Source organism: Zeus faber (genome assembly GCF_960531495.2).
Source record: "Zeus faber genome assembly, chromosome: 12".
Lineage (NCBI taxonomy): Eukaryota > Metazoa > Chordata > Actinopteri > Zeiformes > Zeidae > Zeus > Zeus faber.
Window position 1 is genome coordinate 11,492,402 of NC_137196.1, and position 19,935 is coordinate 11,512,336.

The 19,935-nt window shown below is 45.8% G+C and overlaps 4 protein-coding genes across 4 annotated transcripts; all 4 read right to left on the reverse strand.

Moving 5' to 3' along the window:
• Window positions 1–761: 761 nt before the first annotated feature.
• LOC307238350 (putative G-protein coupled receptor 148) lies at window positions 762–2,312 on the reverse strand (the record flags this gene model as incomplete). The annotated part of the gene is made up of 4 exons (XM_080011283.1): window positions 762–1,151; window positions 1,240–1,402; window positions 1,706–1,966; window positions 2,047–2,312. The coding sequence occupies 4 exons, from the start codon at window positions 2,310–2,312 to the stop codon at window positions 762–764; spliced, it is 1,080 nt and encodes a 359-aa protein (XP_079867409.1).
• Window positions 2,313–3,075: 763 nt separating this feature from the next.
• Window positions 3,076–4,014, reverse strand: LOC307238351 (putative G-protein coupled receptor 148; the record flags this gene model as incomplete). The annotated part of the gene is made up of 1 exon (XM_080011284.1): window positions 3,076–4,014. The coding sequence occupies one exon, from the start codon at window positions 4,012–4,014 to the stop codon at window positions 3,076–3,078; it is 939 nt and encodes a 312-aa protein (XP_079867410.1).
• A 1,226-nt stretch (window positions 4,015–5,240) lies between these two features.
• On the reverse strand, window positions 5,241–7,823 carry mterf4 (mitochondrial transcription termination factor 4; the record flags this gene model as incomplete). Its single annotated transcript, XM_080011098.1, has 4 exons — window positions 5,241–6,215; window positions 6,879–7,063; window positions 7,147–7,567; window positions 7,797–7,823. 4 exons carry the CDS (start codon window positions 7,821–7,823, stop codon window positions 5,829–5,831), a joined length of 1,020 nt encoding a protein of 339 aa, XP_079867224.1. The 3' UTR covers window positions 5,241–5,828.
• Window positions 7,824–8,842: 1,019 nt separating this feature from the next.
• On the reverse strand, window positions 8,843–18,322 carry pask (PAS domain containing serine/threonine kinase; the record flags this gene model as incomplete). The annotated part of the gene is made up of 20 exons (XM_080011285.1): window positions 8,843–9,015; window positions 9,141–9,284; window positions 9,949–10,082; window positions 11,880–12,079; window positions 12,807–12,941; window positions 13,094–13,219; window positions 13,321–13,488; window positions 13,596–13,741; window positions 13,841–14,388; window positions 14,817–14,940; window positions 15,042–15,247; window positions 15,633–15,804; window positions 15,968–16,100; window positions 16,177–16,352; window positions 16,559–16,772; window positions 16,921–17,055; window positions 17,164–17,304; window positions 17,403–17,573; window positions 17,758–17,861; window positions 18,139–18,322. 20 exons carry the CDS (start codon window positions 18,320–18,322, stop codon window positions 8,843–8,845), a joined length of 3,534 nt encoding a protein of 1,177 aa, XP_079867411.1.
• Window positions 18,323–19,935: the final 1,613 nt, after the last annotated feature.

Below are 19,935 nucleotides of genomic sequence, written 5' to 3' on the forward strand. Positions count from 1 at the left end.
TTAGTCGTGAGCCGCAGGAAACACCATTTCCCAGATTCCACCGCCTCTCCACGTGGCTCTCCTTTGTTTGCAAACAAAACTCAACTGTGAACAAAACAAAAACAAGTTTGGGAAAGAGGAAAGGAAGTGGTGACGAAGCCAAAAGGAGCTTGTGTCACGGAAAACGTGTAAAGGTTAAGTTTGGAGGTGTTTTTCTGGTACTGTTAGTAATATTGAACGTTTAAAGTCATACAAGTGGCATAATAAATATCGGACATAGGCATCCCATATGGGTTCCATGTTTATAATAGTTTGGTGTGAATGGCCTAAAAGCATCAAGTTCGCAGTCGAAACCAGAGAAAGTCATATGTCATTTGATAAACAACAGATATCTTTAGGCCGAAGCCTTGTGCTATATGATATGGAACACATGAGTCACAGGTGAGGGAGGAGCTCAACTCGAACAAAGGATTACACTTCTTTACTCTGTTGCACCACATGCCAGTACTTATGCAGCTCCCTGAAAGGGTTAACCCAACCGTGAAAAATAAATGGCCTGTTTAAACTGCGTTCTCTCTTCAGGATATTTATTGCGGCCTCACATTTAGCACCTAATGACTTTTAGAAACCACGTGTAAGAAGTAATTTACATGTTCACATCATTGCCTCTTATTAATCAATCATTAATGAATAACAAAACACACACACACACACACACACACACACACCGAGTTCCTTTTTTTAAATCCCATTTCTTGGATCCCAAGCGCTCCAGGTCCAGATCACAGGGTGACCACGGCGGTACTTTTCAGGCCGTAGAAGGTGAGCAGGGCCTCTCTCAGGTCTCTGTATCTGAGGCCGTACAGGTACGGTGCCAGGGCCTTGGGCAGCACCAGCAGCACGTTGCCGAGCACCAGGGACACCCACAGGTTGGAGCGCAGGTCCAGGACACCGTGGTGGCAGTACAGCATCAGCTTGATGGTCAAGATCAGCACGGGGCAGAAGGACAGGAAGAGGTGGAGGTAGTGGGTGAGGAAGGTCCCCTTGGCCCGGGACGAGCGCTCCCCTTTCCACGCGCCCGCTTTGCAGGTGCGGCAGCAGACGGCCACGTAGCCAGAGAAGACCAGGAGTAGGATCAGCAGGATGGCAGCCACGGCTAGGAGCATGGTCACCTATCAAGGAGAGTGCGATCAGCCGGGAAAGCAACCGGCGGGATTATCAGACAGCACACAGTGGCTACGCTGGTCATATGGAAAGCACCTGCATGGGTGTGTGGTAGCTGACAATGAGCACCAGGAGGAGTGGGAACGAGCACAGGTGGAGGGAGCAGGGTCCGATGGAGAGGTACCACAGGAAAACACCCACAGCGCCTGTTGGTAATACCGCTGACACGGCCCAGATAGCAATAATGGCCCTCCTGGTTCTATAGAAAACACACAACATTTGATTGAGTATACAGTATGTGCCTCAATCAAACAAAGGAAGATAAGGAGGGGAACAAAAAGAGGTCATGAATACAGCAAGGCGGACCGGGAAGAAGCGCTGTTAATTACCTACATTCTAAATAACAGCTAGATACACTGACTCATCAACTGAAAATACGGGCAGCGCCTACAATCAATGCGGAGCACATGAGTCATTAAGCACTTGAATTCTGAGTTATTCTGTATACTGCACGGTAGATGCTCTGGTTTAGTTTTTGGGTTTTTTTCCCAACTGGCATTACCTGGACACGGGCCACAGAGCAAAGTACCGCAGAGGAACCAGCACGGCCAGTAATGTGTCCAGGACCATGGCTTTGGTGGTGAGGATTCCAGAGCTGTACGGCACCATCAGCAGGAAGAGCATGGCAGCGCAGGCCCACTTGGACATGAGCACCCCGGCAGCATTCAGACAGGTGCTCAGCAAGTTCACGGTCAGAAAGAGCAGGTCGCTGAGCAGGACGTTGGCCAACAGAATGTAGCGCGTCTCCTGGCACATCTGCGGCCTACAAGAGTTTCGAGAAATCATCCTTTCTCTTTTCGATGTTCAATTTCAAGCTTGAAGAACGAGTTCCGCCCGACTCACCTGGTTAGTATCTTGGCCAGGATGACCGGAACGATCAGGCAGACGGCCAGGAAGCCCAGGATGGGCCACACCTGTAGGACCCTGGTGTGGCGCGGGGGCATGAAGACCTGCATCTCCCTGGTGAAGAGCTCCACCTGCCCCTGGAAGCCATCGGAGGTGTTGGCGTGCGCAGACCGGAAGACGGGCTCATCCGTGTGGCCCGAGCTGTTGTACCAGTTGCTGAAGGCGCACAGCAAAGACAGAACCAGGTCCCTTTCACTCCACATCGCTGCCGTCAGTACATGCTGTTCACCCGTTTCCGCCAATTTGTGGAACGCTGAGCAGGAGGCGAGGGTGACACTCAATCTGTTCTACTGCCTCACATTGATAAGTCGATCGTCCATTTGTTTGCTAATGCGGTGATTTGCCCCATACTGTGGTTATAAAACTGAATCCGAGTGGTTGCCCATAGAGAAAATGGCTCTTACGCTGCCTAATCTTATCCTACATGTTGGTAGTACGGAATATCTCTTCTTGGTTTTATTTTATCTCCACATAAGGATTAAGTGTTAAGGAGAGAAAACCCTCAAATCGGGACGTTGTTTTCATCTGGAGTCTTTTGTAACTAAAGCAAAAATAATCACAAGCCACTCCAAGGTGTACATACTGTGAGACAAAGTTAAAAGACGCTGATGAAAATAGCACCAGGGAACAATAGAGTTGGTTGAATAATTGTTATTTCAGCCAATAACATGTCACGGCACATAAAAAAGAAAGGATATTAAAGATGATTCACATCATGAATAATGGGATTCCCTCTCAGACATTTCCCTTTTTTGCTCTTTTATATATATATTTAGAGCATAATAAAATACATCTTCATCATGTCATGTCCGTTTTAGATGCAGGCAATACAACAATTTCACTATTTGAAAAAAAGATTGTTAATTTTTTTATTCGTACTTTTTTTATTTTAATCTGTTATTTGTCATTTTGACAAGTCTGTCTTCATTCATCCTGTCGATGTATCTGCCAGATGACCGACGGCTTTCACGCCACGTTTCTTTGACAGAATCTCCTGTGCCGTTGCAGGTGCTGCTGCAGCGTTTCGGAGATCTCTCGGTACCTCAGTCCGTACAGGAAGGGAGCGAAGGCCCGCGGCAGCAGCATGAGCACGCACATGTTGACCGTGCTGATCCACACCCGCGTGTCCGGACTCATGTCCTCCTTCTGGAAGAGGAAGAGCTCGATGGTGAAGACGAGGCCCGGCGTGAAGTAGAGCAGCAGCATGAGCATGTGGGCCAGCAGCGTGACCCGGGCCCGGGAGTAGCGGCTCTGCCAGATGCCCTGGGTCTTGGTGACCATGTAGAGTCGCACGTAGCAGTAGGCGATGAACGCGGTGCAGACGATCACCGCCACCGAGAAGTAGATGTGGACGTCCATGTTGTTGGCCTGGATGAAGCCCAGGGAGATGAGGACGAGACAGACGGAGGTTTTCTCGGCCGGGGCGTCCCTGAACACCTCCATCATGATCACCAGGGAGAAGGGGTACAAGGCCGCCAGCACCCACACCACCAGCAGTATGCGATGGGTGCGGGCGGGCGGCAGAAGGTCGCGGTAGCGCAGCGGCCAGCGGACGGCGGCGTAGGTGTCGGCCACCATGAGGGTGACGGTCAGGATGGCGCAGCAGTAGGCGGTGATGGTCACCGCCGTGTCCAGCTCACAAAGCAGCTGAGGAATCCTTGCCCCCGCAGCGTTGCAGAACATCGTGGCCAGGTTGAGCACGAGGAAGAACATGTCTGCCGCCAAGGTGTTGGCCACCAGCAGGTAACGGGTCTCCTGGCGCAGGGCAGGAGACAGGAAGATGCATGCCAGGAGGACAGGGTTGGTCAGCAAGGTGACCAGGGTCACTATTGTGGCGGGGATGAAGAACAACTCCAGGTGCCAGATCTGCAGAACTTCAAACCATTCCTGGGTCAGGTTTGCCATTTTCAGTGAAGGAGACATTTTCCCTTATGGAAGGAACTGTGTTGTTCTCAAAAGAGACTTTTTACTGGTGTGTGTTTTAAGATGTTTTTCCTGTCAGATAAGTGTGTTTATGGCTCTGTCGACCACTTCTTCCAGCAGCTTCCTGTTCAGGGAAACACAAAGCAATAATGTAATTTTTAATTGAGCGGCAAGCCTGTAATAAATTTTTGAAAACCCTGTTATCCATTTTACATACTTTCCAGAACCATTTCCCAAGCGGCGATCTGGCAATTCTAAATGGCAACTGGAAATATGCAATATTGTTACCACTGGGATCAACAAAGGAATGCAATTAAAAGAATACAGTATTACCCAATGTGTGGACTCCATTTGTAATCTCTAGTGTTGACACCAAGACAACTGGCAAAATATACAAATGACATAGCTTCTGTCAAGATAAAATATAAAAGAAGCTTTGCAGTACACAGACGGTGGCGGTAAAGGTTTGATGATCCATGTCAATATTTGAATACACAAGCACAATATTCAAATGTGACCCAACCTGCAGAGAAATGGCCATTCCCAAGAATTAGAACCGAAGCACTTTTGCCACACATACAGTATTTCATCTTGTATAGGACATACATTTCCAATATCTGGTCAGGTTTTAATAACCATTCTTCAATTTATGTATAAAATAACGCAAATATATAGTTTCCAGTTTTTCTACATCATACTACATATTTCTTTTAAGTTTATATACACAAAACAAGGCCCAAAATTAACTTGATTCACATGACATAGTGCAGACACAGTTATCGATAAAACTATTGATTGGACAAAGTTGACGTTTGGTCAAAATAATTTCCCCCCCGGTGGCAAAGGAGCCTGAATGAGTCTCCTTACCTGAGGTCCCGAGCGGTCAGTGCTGTGAGCGTTACTCATCCATTAGGCGTAATGCTCCTATAAATCAATGGCTGCTCTGTGTGACTCTTGCGGAGCACCAGCCTTATCTTCTGACGCTGTCGTTGTTGACTCGCAGAGATAATATAGAGATGTAGAGAGCTCCGGCCACTTCGCGGTTGCATCGCTACGGGGTAGTGCTATAAACCACTCCGCTTTTGCTCATGTGCGATGTCCTCAGACTGGGTTTAAAAAAGCTCCGTTTAAATGTGTATGAAATAATTCCGACCTTCTTTACCTTCTTTAAAGAGAACACCATTTGTATTTATTAGTTTGTTCTTCACATTGCATGGGGTTTTCCGCAGAGACGCTCTGGTTTCCTCACACATCCAGAAACAAGCAGATTAAGATTATTGGGGACTATTCATTTTCCATACAGTAGGTTCAAATGTGACACTAGGATGGGTTGGAATGCTGGGTTGGCTTCCCATACCCCGCCACTAGAAAAACACAGGTACAAGACAAATACCTACAGTATTACCCAAGTCACTGTGAAAACATACACAACTGTTTACAGGGGGTTGACATCTCCATAATGGAACACTTGATATAGTATGATCTCAATCATCAGCATGATGTGCTCGTCCTGTTGTCTCATACACAGGTAGGAATGTGTGGATACCAGTGATGGAATGCACAGTCAAGTGAATAAGTGAAGATGAAATCTAACGGTGCATTTAACCTGTTGTTATGGATACTAAAGGGTTGAGGGGAGTAAATAAAGACCAAAACAAGGCCTGGTAGACACTGTGCTTCTGTATTAGGATTCACTCTAGTGGTAGTAGAAACAATAAGTTGACAGGACTTTTATTTTCCAAGTGACTTCATAATTTTTATATCTTTTATTTTCTCCTTCAATCATTGGCTAAGACTCATTTTTTTCTCGTCCTCGTGTACCTACTCTCGAACCCCTTTTCTTCGTCTTCATAATCATCTTCCTCATCCTCGTCATCACTCACAGATTCCATGTCCCTCTCGAGTTCCTCTTCCCGCCATTCCCTCGCCATCATTTTCTGAAAGGTGACATATTCTTCCACGGTCGCCTTAGCAACATTTGTGAGGTAGGTGTCCTGGTCCAGGTGGAGGATGTGGCTGAGTTTGGGGTTCTGGATGAGTGTCTGTCCTTTCTTGTCGGGAGTCTCGTACAGGCCCCGACGCTCCAAGAAGCAGTGTCTACAGCGCACCTCGTCCAGGGAAAAGCGGAACAACTTGGCCTTCACCATCTCCGACTGCTTAAGGCCCATGCGGAAGTAGACGTACTGTGGAAAGATCCAGAAACATGATGTTGGAAACAACCATTGGAAATTTATACTACAAATTAAACAAATAATAATTATAACAAAAACAACGCAAGAATGTCTTTGACTATGAAGATTGTTTAATGTGCAAATTTCATGGGAAAAATATGAAAAAAAGAAAAGCAAGGACTTTCAAGTACTTTTTTTAAGCACAATCTTTTTTAATTTTCACTTACTTCACACTAAACAAATAAAATACATTTTCATTGTCATCTTTATTAATTAATTTTTTTATATAATCTTAATCTCATTGTCTTTTATTATACAAACATTATCATAATTATTATCTATTCATTATGAAATCATATCTACCAATTTTCAGCATTCTCTCTCGCATTTTTTGAGCACTTCAGCACAAAAGGGGTATTTTCAAGGTATTCAAGGACTTACATTTCTGAGGATTAAAAACAAGCACCTCAATGTACCCTGGTACGAACCCTAGATCAAGCATTTTTTTGATGTCACAAAATGTGGCTTGTGAGGTTGAACCAATCGAAGCAATGACGGTCCACTACGCAAAAACACACGAAACCTTTAGCGAACATAGAGAAAGATGACTACCTAGAAAAGGCAGTGACAGATGCTTAATAATTACAAGCACAAAGTTCAAGTTCCGATCCTGACCTGGAACTTGTACTCCAGCTGGCCCAGGTCATCCTGCACTACAGCCGGTGACTCTCTCAGGATGTCGGTGACCTGCTGAACCGTGAACTGGCATTTCCCCCGCAGGAACATCACCGCACGCTTTGTTCTCTTCACAGGGATGGTGAGGATCTGGGGGTAGAAGGACACCACTCTTTGGAGACCGCCTGTCGGGTGAGGGGTCAGGGGACAATGTTAACATTAAGGGATGGATTTAAATGTCACGATGAAATGTTCTGGTGAGTCTCACCTTCGACAAATCCCAGTTTCCGCAGGTTAGCCAGGCGCTGGTTGAACTGGGACTCGTCGACGTGGTAGAGATCGGGACACTTCTCCAGCGCCTTCAGCGCAGTGGAAGGGTTGAGACCCAGCAGGAAAAGAGATTTGAGGGCGGAAAGGGCCGGCTCCGCCCCACTCTTCCCTCTCTTCTTGGACACGGCGTCGTAGACCTGCTCGGCCTGGGTCTCCGTGAAGCCCATGTCAAGTAGAGAGCGCAGGGAGAGCTCTGCCTGGGGGTTGTCGTGGCTGCGCTGCGGCGGCTTGCTGCCCAGGACGGAGGGCGAGCAGAGGAATCTACGCGGCACGGGCTGAAGAGGTCGCAGGACATGTCTTCCACGTGGGGCAGGACGGATTACAACTGAACCGAAGCTCCTCAGTGTCCATCGAACAGCCTGTACACGGACAACAACACCCAGAGTCATTTCCCCTTGTCAACACTATATTTGACAGAGTAAAAGGGACTCGGGCTAAACTCGAGGCTATCAAAGGAATTTGACGGTAGTCTAGACTTTATTTATGGAGCATTAGATTGGGACTGAACGCGTGCTTTCTTTTCTTGTTTCGTTTATTTAGTTAGTGGAAGTTTAGTGGAATCATGAATATAAAAGTAGATCTAAGTACCTGACTTCCAGCTGCAGGGAGACTCATGCTTGTGTCCGTCTTCAAAATAGTTCCCCCTTGAAACGTCGGGCTCGGAGCGCGATGGTTCCGGCTCCAAGCGATCAATACGGTCCAAATTGAAATAATTATCACATACACTAAGTTTTCATTTCGAGTCAGTAGTATATTAAGAATATCTTCGTAGTAGAATTATATTGATTTAAAATATGTGTGGTATTGATAGCAATAAAGATTGGTTTTATAGTCTATATATAAAAGGTTACAAATTAATTTAGGGAGCCACGACATGTTGCCACTAAATGCACTGTCCTGAGTAAAATAAGGACTTAATCAATTATTAGAATTAAACAAACAAACATGAAGTGTCTTGGAAGATTACTATATAAGTGTTGCTAAACTAGCACCAGGAAAAATTCTAAATAACAGTGGAAAATATTCACATTTGTCGTTGTTAATGGTCTTTTCTTTTGTTCGCAAATTTATTTTATTTATTTAAATTTTTTTTACATTGACATTAAAATTACATTTTATTAGTGGTTGCAGTCAAAAGCAAGAACAAAGACAACTTTGAGATAAAATATTTATTCACATGTAAAAACTAATAAATAATATTGTAAATACACTTACAATTTTAAAATAAATGACGAACTTAAAATATCCAACAAGGAGAAACTTCAGTCAAAACAAACCTTAATTCAAACTTTCTTGAGATAAAACACACTCGATAATCAACATGTAGAAACGTCAAAGTTTAGTTAATTTCTCCATTAAAAACACATATAAAACATAATATGAAAAAAGAAAATGAAATAAAGGGATGGAAAATAATTATATTTGACATCATTGTGTTGCATTTGGCGATCGCCACCGAACGTACAAAATAGCTTGATGATGGCTTCCATAAGATTCTGTTATATTCATCGTCAACGCGCAGGTTCTCGTTTGTCCCTGATAAAGTTTGGAGCAGGGATTTGCCTCAGAGCAGTGAAACAATCCTTCGTTTAGTCTTCATGTTGGACGGACTCGGACAAACCGCTGGCAAGTCTTCAGTTGTCATGCAGGTACTTCTGCAGCTCATTTTCAAGGGCCACCATTGAGTCCTTCTCATCCTCATCCGCATCATAATCCTCCTCATCGGGAAGAGAGTCATCGCCTGCGTCGGGAAACAAGCCTTGCCCGAGGAAGCCTCCGGGAGTAGGATTGTGGAACTGTGGCAAACCTGGGAAGAAAGAAAGAAAGAAAGAAAGAAAGAAAGAGAGAGAGACCACTATGACACCACTACTCCCATTTGCACTGGTTTTCAAATCCAAAGGTTTCAATCTGAAGCGTTCCCGCTGAACTCACCGCGGGGGCCGGGGACCACCTCGTTCCAGCTGTACTCAGACAGAGAGATGTGCTGGCTGACCCAGGTCTGCAGCAGGAGCTGGTCCAGCGTCATCCTCCGTTCTGGTTTCAGCTGCAGGAGGCCCGACAGCACCTCATGCAGCCCTGGAAGCAGACAGACAAAAAGCATGTGATCCACTAGATCTCGTCTTCTAGCGCCCATCAGGTACCCTCAAATTGACAGATTGTGTCTCTGGGACCCCAGTTTCAGAATATGTTTTAATTGTTAGATATGATTGAGTCCTAACTTCCGCACCTGTCTTTACTATAGTTAGGGATCAAATAATTTCAAAGTCATTATTGTACATTCCTTCATGGTGCCGATGTCTTGTAAATGAAATACGGTGAAGTTTAACCATTACTCATCTTGCTGGGGACCCCCTGGAACCTTTTGAAGGACCCCCTGGGGAGTCCCCGGGCCTCACGTTGAGAACCACTGCTCGATACACAATTAATGATTAATTCCGAGATGCTTTTTACACATTGCTGCATATTTGTCAGATGTACAGTATGACTTAGTTGATGCAGCTTTATTTGAAACTATTGAGTTGGGTGAGATGTCACACATTACAACACTATCTTGCTTAATTTGCAAAGCCTCGACAATTTCAGTTCACAAGACACAAAATGGTCATCGGCATCATGTGGAATTCCCGGAAATTATCATGATAAATTTTTCCACGTCACCCTGCCCTATGAAATAAAACCCACTGAAAAGTGTGAATCGAACCACACATTTAACGGTTTGACGAGTGGGCTAAAGCAGTACCTGGGGAGAGCGGGAACGGGGGCTTGAGTTTGGCCCCCAGGATCTCCTCCACGCCGCAGAAAGGGTTCTCGCTGAACAGCAGCGTGTAGAGCAACACGCCCAGGGACCACATCTCCAGCTCCGGACCCTTGTATCTGAACGAGGACACCGGCAGTCAAGCTTGAATGGCTTTAATATATGGCTGCATGTTTATACAGGTACATACTACTTTAGTAGCTATCGAGCAATAGTACTGGACAATAACACAATGGACATTCAAACCCGTGGAAAGTTGGAAACGTCATGAGAAATGTCAGAAAAGCAATTAAAGCGACACAGAGCTGTGACCTGGACGTTGTCTTGGAGGTTACTGCTCTGGGGGGGAAGTTTTCCAATAACTAGAAGGGTGGAGGTGAAGGCGGGAGCATACCGCGTTATTCTTCTTATTTTTCCTCCGTTATACGGGGTGGAAGACACACTGTGATGAATCGGATTTCGACATTACCGCCTTCAGCGAAAACGACCGACCTTTAAAAACCCGAAAGTGAGCTTATTTCCATGCAGATCGTTGACAACTAAGGTGTCAAGCTCTACGGTGCAGATTAATGCAGGAATAAGGAACGGGGCATGGGCTTCCGGGCCATGCACGATGAGGAATTATGTGGTAAGACCGTTTTGCTTTGGGATAAAACCAATTAGTCAGCTAGATGGAGGGTTTAAGCACCGCTGCGCGCGCGCTGCGCGCGCACACACACACACACACACACACACACACACACACACACACACACACACACACACACACACACACACACACACACACACACACACACACACACCTTAATTTACGAGTGCACTAACATACGAGTTTTCCGAGTTGCGAGCCGTCGTTTTTTTGTATCGATTTGCGAGCAAAAATGTGAGTTATGAGGAGCGAGCTTCAGGTGCCACCACTAGTTGGTGTGGCGAGCGAATGCGGCCAGCATCCCGCGTCTCACTCCGTCACTTCACGTGGTTACCTGACCGTGGAAGCATTTTTTTTGTGTTTTGTGCTTTTTGTGCAGTTATATTTGCCCAAAAAAAAAAAAATATATAATAACAATAATAATTCTAACCATGGGTCCTGAGAAAGTAAGTGCTGAGAAGAGGAAGCGGATGATGTCGATTGAATTAAAGCATGAAATCATAGAAAAACATGAGCGAGGTGTGCGCGTGATGGAATTGGCGAGGCAGTACAAAGCGTAGTACTTCTACAATATGTACCATACTGAAGCAGAAGGAGACGATACAGGGTATTACGCCAGCCAAGGGCGTTAAAATAATGCTAAGCTGCGGACCGCTGTCCATGAAAAGATGGAGAATCTGCTGTTGGTGTGGTTGACGGAGAAGCAGCTTTTTTTATAAATACATTTTTCCTATTTAAAAACACAAAAATTGGGGTGTTTTTTTGGGGGCTGGAACAAATTAATGGCATTTCAATTAATCTCTCTCTCTCTCTCTCTCTCTCTCTCTCTCTCTCTCTCTCTCTCTCTCTCTCTCTCTCTCTCTCTCTCTCTCTCTCTCTCTCTCTCTCTCTCTCTCTCTCTCTCTCTCTCTCTCTCTCTCTCTCTCTCTCTCTCTCTCTCTCTCTCTCTCTCTCTCTCTCTCTCTCTCTCTCAACAGAATGTTGAGACATGTCTATTTTCCAACCATGCTGGATTCAATTTACATTTCCCTGGTATAATCTGTTGAGAAGCGATTCTGGGAAAAAATTATTACGTTGAATAACAAAACCTGGGGGAATATCACAGGTTTTCAATGATTGCATTTTTCCCTCATTAGGACTTTTCAAGCACTTCAGCAAAAAAAGGGCGTTCCAGAACTTCAATTTACGAAACTCAAGCCCTTCAAGCACCTCAAGGACCTGGTTAGCGCCCTGTCAACATTATTCACAAAATTCCTGGAGTACTCACGGGTTTCCCTGGATCACCTCAGGGGAGCAGTACTCCAGCGTGCCGCAGAAGTTGTAGAAGAGCTTCCCGGGCGCCAGCAGCGCCGCCGAGCCGAAGTCTATGAGGCGGATGTGGAAGCACTTATCGATGATGATGTTCTCGTCTTTGATGTCGCGGTGCAGGATGTTCTTGGTTCTCAGGTAGAACACGGCCGCCACCAGCTGGAGGCGGGGGAGGAATTCAGTTTCAAGTTTTGTTTAGCAGAATTCATCTTCCTCGCTATAGATACACACACAGGCTCAAGCAGAGGCGGAAAGAGAGCTGGAAATCCTTACTTAAGAATACCACTACTGCAGATCCATTTGCTTGAGTAAAAGTACAAGTCGTGATGAGGAAAATGACTCCATTAAGAGTACATCATTTGACGACCAAAAAAACTCCTCAAGCTATTACTTATTGAGTTACTTTTTTCATGTTTGGGGAAACACTATGCAATTGGCTATTTGGCGATTACCCATTTGTAATGAACATGAACATTTAACAAGACCAAAATTGACAGCTCATTGACAACTTTGATTCGTTTCAGATCAAACAATGACAATAAAAAGGAGCTATGGATGTACATTTATTCTGCATTATGATAGACAGTGGTGCGCTCCGCATCACAATAGTGGCAATTGCACAATTAACCAAATTGCAGCAAGCATCGCATTTTAATCTTTGAAGCTGCTCCCATGAGTTTTTCCAAATTATGTACATTATGAGTCTATACAGATAGATGTCAAGTTGTATTTTTACTCTGTACCAGTGATCAAATTTGAAAATAGCAAAGTCCAGTACTTTGTTAGATATGACCTCAAGTAAAAGTTTAAGTAACCAATTTTGGTTCTACTCAATAGCGTAATATAGTAAGATGAGAGTAGTTGTAACTAGTTACTTTCCACATACCTGCCTGAAGATGTAGCTGGCCAGGGGCTCGTCCAGCCTGGGCTGCTTGTCTATGAACTCAAACAGGTCCAGTCCCTCTCCGTGTTTCTCCATCACCATTTGGAAGAAGCTCCCGTTCTCAAACACCTCCAGCACCTGGAGGAGGAGGAGAAGAGACCGGGTGGAGGAGAGACAGAATAAAAGGGAATAAAAAATATATAATAATACAATTTAAAAAAGAAGGAGAAAAAAAAGATACGTTGTAGAAAGCAGCGACCTGTCTGCTCAGGTGGTGATGGCCCAGTTACCTTGACGATGTTGTGGTGCTGCACGCGGGTCAGTATGGCGATCTCCTGGCTGACCTGGCCCAGCATGGGGTCGTCCACCCAGCAGTCGCTCACCACCCGGGCCTTCTGGATGAACTTCACCACCACCTGCAGAAAGAGCAGCGTTCAAAAGTTTATTGTCAGCAAATGCATTAAAAAAAAAAAGACAGGATATCCAGTCTTCACGTAAAGATTCTTTTTCTATGTACCTCTTGTCCATCACAGCGTCTTAATGCCTTCCACACAAAGCCAAATGCCCCTTTTCCTACAGCTTTCAGGGCCTGGTACTCCTCCTTAAACTGGCCGTCCCAGGCTCGAGACTGATCCAGTTCCATGGTGGAGTGTAGAATCTCCCCGTGGCTAACATCAGTGATCCTCTGAGCAAAGAAGCGGGACAAATAAACAACAAATGAATACGTTTGCGTGAGTAAGTTAAGCAATAAGTGATAGAAGCACTTTTAGGGTTAGGGTTAGGGTACCCCACCACTCCCAGGCTCACCACCGAGGTCTCATGCAGCGAAACCCTGTTGGTCTGCAACAGTGACCCCCGCAGGCCTGGTGTGCTCAGCCACACACAGAACATGGAGCTGCAATCGGGAAGGTCGGCCCTGCGCACCTCACACTGCACATCTGAGCAAAAACCGAGGGGGAAAAAAGTACATGTTCATCAGGGTGAGGAGGCGGGACAACACGATAGTACCTGAGAACAGCACACCCCACGGCACTCACCTATTCTCGTACCATCCCTGTGGTACGCACTTCCTTCGTATAGCCCCTCCACGATCCTCTCCATGTCCGGAGACCTGGCGTGTCGGTCCAGCTTCGCTTTCTTCGGCGTGGACGTGGCCGGGGCGTCCCCGCTCATTGGCACGCAGAATTGCTTGCTCTGGCCGTTGTGATTGGACGAGAGAACGGCCCACTCTTCCTGCTCCTGCGACGAGCCGCTCCCCGCCGCGGCATCTCCGACCCTGACCTCTTCGTTGTGCTCTGACTCCACCACGTAGGGGGAGGGCGTACGCAGGAGCTCGGCCGTGTCGCAGGACGCCAAGGAAGGGTGGTCCTCATGGGCGTCCTCCCCTCCTCCCCCTAAGCCGGGCAGCTCTACGCTGCCGCTCAGGTCCAGGGCGGCCATGGCCTGGATCACCCGGTCTCCGTCAGTGTTCAGGTCCAGGAAGCAGCTGGCCGAGTCCACCACCAGCGTGGAGCGGGAGTCCTCAGCCCGGTCGGCGCCGGAACCGCCGTGACCGGCAAACTTCTCGCAAAAACCAGAGGAGGACCTGGAGGGTACGGTCCAATTAGAGCAGGCGGATTGGAAAGACACAGAGATGAGGTGGTTATCACTTGAGCATGTTTGGGTTCAGCACCGCCGTCTCAGTTATGAGTCCAGCCTAATTAATCAGTTACCTGCACCAGAAAAAATGATATACCACCAACCATGTCTGGTCTAGAGTATCCCCATTTGTGATTCTACTGGCATTAGCTAAGCTAAGCCTGTTCTTTTTTTTTTTTTTTTACAACACTTAAATACAATTTCATTAATGAGGGGGGAAAAAAAAAAAGACCAAATGGTGGGATAAGTGGAGGAAATACAAGGATCACACATTCTATCCCATGCACATTAGTTAAATGTTAAGTTTGACATTTAAATAATGACAAACTTTGTATAAATTAAACCTTGACATAATAATTGCTCCGTGTCCTGTACCTGCTCTCCATCGATATGACCTCAAAGCTGGATTCCTCGAGGCCAGAAACGCTTGACCGGCGGTGGGTTTTCCCTGAACCTGAACAGGCTCCACCAGGCCTGGTTAGCGCATGTTCCTCCTGAACTAGAGCGTGTTGAAGGAACAAACATAATTTCACAGAATTGAACAACAAAGCTTTCATCGTTCTTGCTTTTCCCTAGCTGCAAGATAATGGTGTTACTTACTGGAGATAACCTCAATGAGTGAGTGCTCATCTCCCTGGACAGCGAGGTGTGTGTGACGTCCCGGGTTGCAGAGCGTGTCTCCCTGGGGAGGTTCAACCAGGGCAAAGGTCTGGAGCAATGCCTGGGTAGAGTCTGCACTGTCCAGCTGCCCGATGCACGGAGCCACCTGAGCTGCCGCCGCCATCAGCTCTGTAGTGTCACTGAACCTGCGGGATCCAAAGAGGACATTCAAATCCAAATGCAATGCATTTCAACCCTGCAGTAATCAATATTGTGTCATCTCTCTTATGCAGTGAAACACTCGATAGCATGTCATATCTATAATTACAGTCCCTTTCGGACACTAAAATCAACGCTCTCGCCAAATCAGAGGCCTCTTGATGAATTCTGACTTGACATCTTGGTTTGTTCTGATCAGGTTTTGATAGACTTGTGCTCCCTCTAGTGGCGACAAGTTGGACATTGCAACTTTGAATTCCTTTTATGCATTTGGCCATGCCAGGAATGATGTTACTACATTGAAGAAACAACAAAACGAACGTCTAGACAGATACAAAATAAATTGATACATGATTCAGCTCTACTACTCACGTAACCATGGGTGTGGAGGTGATAGTGGGAGGGCACAGGGTGGAGGGGGCGGTGTCCGGCTTCTCCAGCCTTGTGCTGGACCCAGTGAATATCTTGCCTCTCCCTGTGGCACTTCTGTCCAGGGCAGCTTGGTGCACCATGACCATGTCCCCCGCCAAGAGCGAAGAAGGCTCTGGAATATCACCAGAAAACAAGAAACACAAACTCCACACATTTACCAAGTACAAGAACAAGTACCAAGGCCCCCGATACAGAGCAGACGATGCAATACAGTCTGAGAGTTCACAATTTGGAAAAAAAAAAACATGTAACGAAGACTGACCTGACCTACTGACCTGGGTTACCCGATGAAGGGTCAGATGAAGTCATGCTGATAACCGCCTCAGCTTTGGGGTCAGAGAGACGACTAGCACCCCGGTCTGAGCTGAGCGTCCATCCATAGAAACCAGGCATCAAGAAGGTGACGCTCTGCGGATGCGTCGATTAAAGAATCAGAACCGGCAGAAGCGGGAATGACGTGACCTTCACTATGTTATCGACTAACCTTCCCCAGAAGTTCATCCCTGCCATAGCCGAACAGGCTGAGGGCCGGGTGGTTGTGGACAGTGTGGATTGAGCCATCAGGGCGGAGGATGAGGAGGCAGCTCAGGGGGGCAAACACCCACAACGTACCGGAGTAGACAAGTTGAGAGCGCGGGGAGAGGGCGGCGTCGGCGTCGTCTGAGAGAATCAACACACGTGGAGAAACGCACTAATAAATCACGATTCAATTCAATAACACAGCTTACATATTATGGCAACTTATTGTGTTTGTATACTAGCTAACTAGATAGTGACATGGATGAACCATTAGATCCTATAATGATCTAGAGTTTGAAGTGTTGGTCTTTAAGGTCAGATGATTCACAAATATCTTCAGATCTTACCAGAGAGCGTCTTGTCTCTCAGAGGCTCTCCACATTGCTCGGACTGGGAAGTCTGTGGATCTGTTCCTTCGGCAGCCTTTACTGCTTTGACACAGTTTGTCCCACTGTCCTGCTGCTGGGGTCTCTCACATTCCACTGCCCCTCGTAGTTTGATGCACAGTGGAACCAGGGTACCCGCTCTGTCTTTACTGCACACTCTCTGAACCCGCGGGATCTAAGAAATGCAGGAGAATATGGACTTATGTCATACTGGTACTCCAGGTACTCCACTGCCGAAATAGCATATTACTAGGCAGGAGCTTCAAAGTTGACCCAAAACAGCCAAACAGAGTGAGAACATTTGGTTTGAAAAGTGTGCTTACTTTGTGTAATGCATGGCTGTGAAGAGGGATTTGTAAAGTAGGGATTAGCTCCAGAACGGACACCCCTGTCAACTCCTCTGCCTTGTGGTATCCTTGGAGATGGGCGAATGCAGAGTCACAGCTCAGGATGCTGCCCTGGATATGAAAACAGTTCTTTAAGCATGTTTAACGGCAGCAGCACAAAATCAAAGGGGTGGGGTATTCGGAGTGTGGCATTTACAAGAAATATGCCGCTGTACTTACATCTTGTGTAAAGCAGACAAATGCTGATATCCTCTCCACGTGTTCAATCACGACGAGCCAGTGTTGTTCTCTGCTTTGGGAGGACTGTCTGTAGGTCCAGACTGACACTGGCACTTCTCCAGACATTGTCACAGCGTCCAGCTACAAAGAGCACAGGACACCGAATTAGAGTCATATTGTTAAATTCAAGATAGGGAGAGAAAGGGAGGTAAAAAAAAACAACAACAAGTGCTACGTACCACTTTCCCAGAGACGAGTGCAACAGTTCCATCAACCCGCAGACACTCCTCGGCCAGTACTTTGTCCAGGAACTGACCGGTTTTGTTCAAAACACAGGACAGCTTTTTCCCGCTGAAATAACTCGCAGAACACTCAAACAGCTTGCAGGCCTGTTCATTTGCATCTAAAATCTGTTAAAAAAAAAGTACAAAGGCCTTTTATTATTTTGTTATTTCAAAGAGTACATAACTTGTTTACGGATTCATTTTTCAGGGTTAATTTCGTGTTGCCTGCAGGCCATGCCATTTATCATAAGTGAGTCCAAATCCAATAAATAGATAGATAGTAGGATAGATAATAGATAGTATAGATTACCTCTCTGGTTTTATGGTTTACAGTAAGGACAGCCTTGTTCGGGTTGATGACCGGTGGGGAGCCTGCATCTCTACAGATCAGCTGGCTGAACAGGCTTTCCTCCGCTTCCAACAGTGAGGAAGGGTGTGGCAAGGAGGCACATGATGTGTGGGTGTCAGGATGTAGACAGGAGATTTGGATGTCTCGCGACGCTACGGAATTGCCCACATCAAAGCCATCACCTAGAAGCCATGTGGTGACACTCGCTGTTAGTTAGGATTTCCATATAATGATCACACTCGATCAGCCTCAAAACAGCCATTAAATCGTCATACCCGTGATTCCCCTCATCATGGTAACCACAACGGCAGATTATGAGCAGACATGAATGCAGCACTTTACCTGCCACAAAACCAGGAAAATGTTGCACTGCCATAAGCCCCTTCTTGTGTAATGGTCGTCGAGCACACGGGTAGGACTTATTCAGGTCAAAATCATTCTCCACGAGGTTAGAGGAGAAACCAGGCACCACACAGATAGTGTCCCCCTTGCCATTGGGTCTCAGACTAGTCCCAGTCCAGGACATTGTTTCTATAAGGAAAGATGTCACAGTGAGAATGAACGAATGAGGGAGTTCCTTCCCTCTCTGCACACATACTCTATATAATTGCACTTTAGTTCTTGTTTGGATGTACAGGGAAAATACACAACTTAAAAAAGGGCCGGAGTTAGTAATTCAAGTTGTAACGTAAGTAATTTCTATCTGTGGTTCCGAGGCTGGAAGTGCCAACAAAATACACAATCACAATACATATGACACAACACAGTGAAATATACAATATAATATACAAAAAAAATACCAACAATGTAAAATACTTTATTTTCCAGATACATGTTGGAAAAAGACACTTGACTTGACGCATTTATGAGACACAGAAGCATCGAAATTAGCTTGAAACCAGCTTTGCATTTCATAGAGAACGCTGAACCTATCTTACCCGAAACCCTCTACTGATTCCGAAGTGTTCTCTTTCGAGCATCCATCCATGACTGATTTGGCGATTAAGAAAACTAAGTTTTTAAAGTAAGCAATGCTAGCGTCTGCGCTAGCAAAACAAATCATACGTTCAAACAAAAGACAGCAGGACAGAAAGCAGAAAACCTACCTCTCAGGTGTGAACTGTTTACCTAGCAACGAGCGCACTCTCCTGTTCCCCGGAAGTAGCAGCGGCTAACTTTCCCCAGTAGAGTTGCACTGAATGCGACAACGCCTAATAAACCGTATCGTAAAACATAGTGAAATAGAACGGATATAACTTGGTCAAGACATAGTTATCAAAACGGCGACGCTTTTAATCGGTAACTCTACGTCCTGGCTGCGAATACGACAGGTTTTGGAACTCGCGGGCTTCGGGCGCGGGCTGCGAGCGTTGCGCTCCAGCAGCCAATCGGATTAGAGAGAATTGGACGCGCTTCCGGTGAATTATCCAATCACTATGTCCTATGAAACTGTTGGGGAGCGGCGTTCGTTTCCATGGAAACAGTAGGGCGAAAACGATAACGCAACCAGAGGAAAAGAAAAGTAATGTGCTTTATCGAAGTTGAAATGTCGTTGATGGGGCAATTTATTTAAGAAAATTCATCCCATTTTTTATATATATACATACACAGACACACACATACACATATATACACACACACACACATACACACACACACACACACACACACACACACACACACACACACACACACACACACACACACACACACAGATAGAGAAAACGTGGTCAAAGTATTACACATGAACAGAACATGTGTAAATGTATTTATTGATATTTTTGTTACCTGACTAGATCACTGACTAGGAAGACAATGAAAAATAAAAAAATAAAAATTGCACAAGGAAAACATATCACTTTATGGTATTTCTTTTGGATGTACAAATGTAATGACTAACACCAAAGATACACATTTTTATGAGAGAGAAAGCATCATCACCTTAGTTAAACAGGCATCTCCGAGACGTGAGATGTCCAGGTGCCATGACCAGAGGGGTTTGCATGTTTTATTCAGTCCGTTGACTCTGGTAATTTGCACAGGCAATATGGCCCTGAAAAATTCACCAGCTCCACCCCTCCCCCCGCCCACTACTTCCCAAATTGAACTAAAAAAATCTTTTAGCCATGTTACTGGACT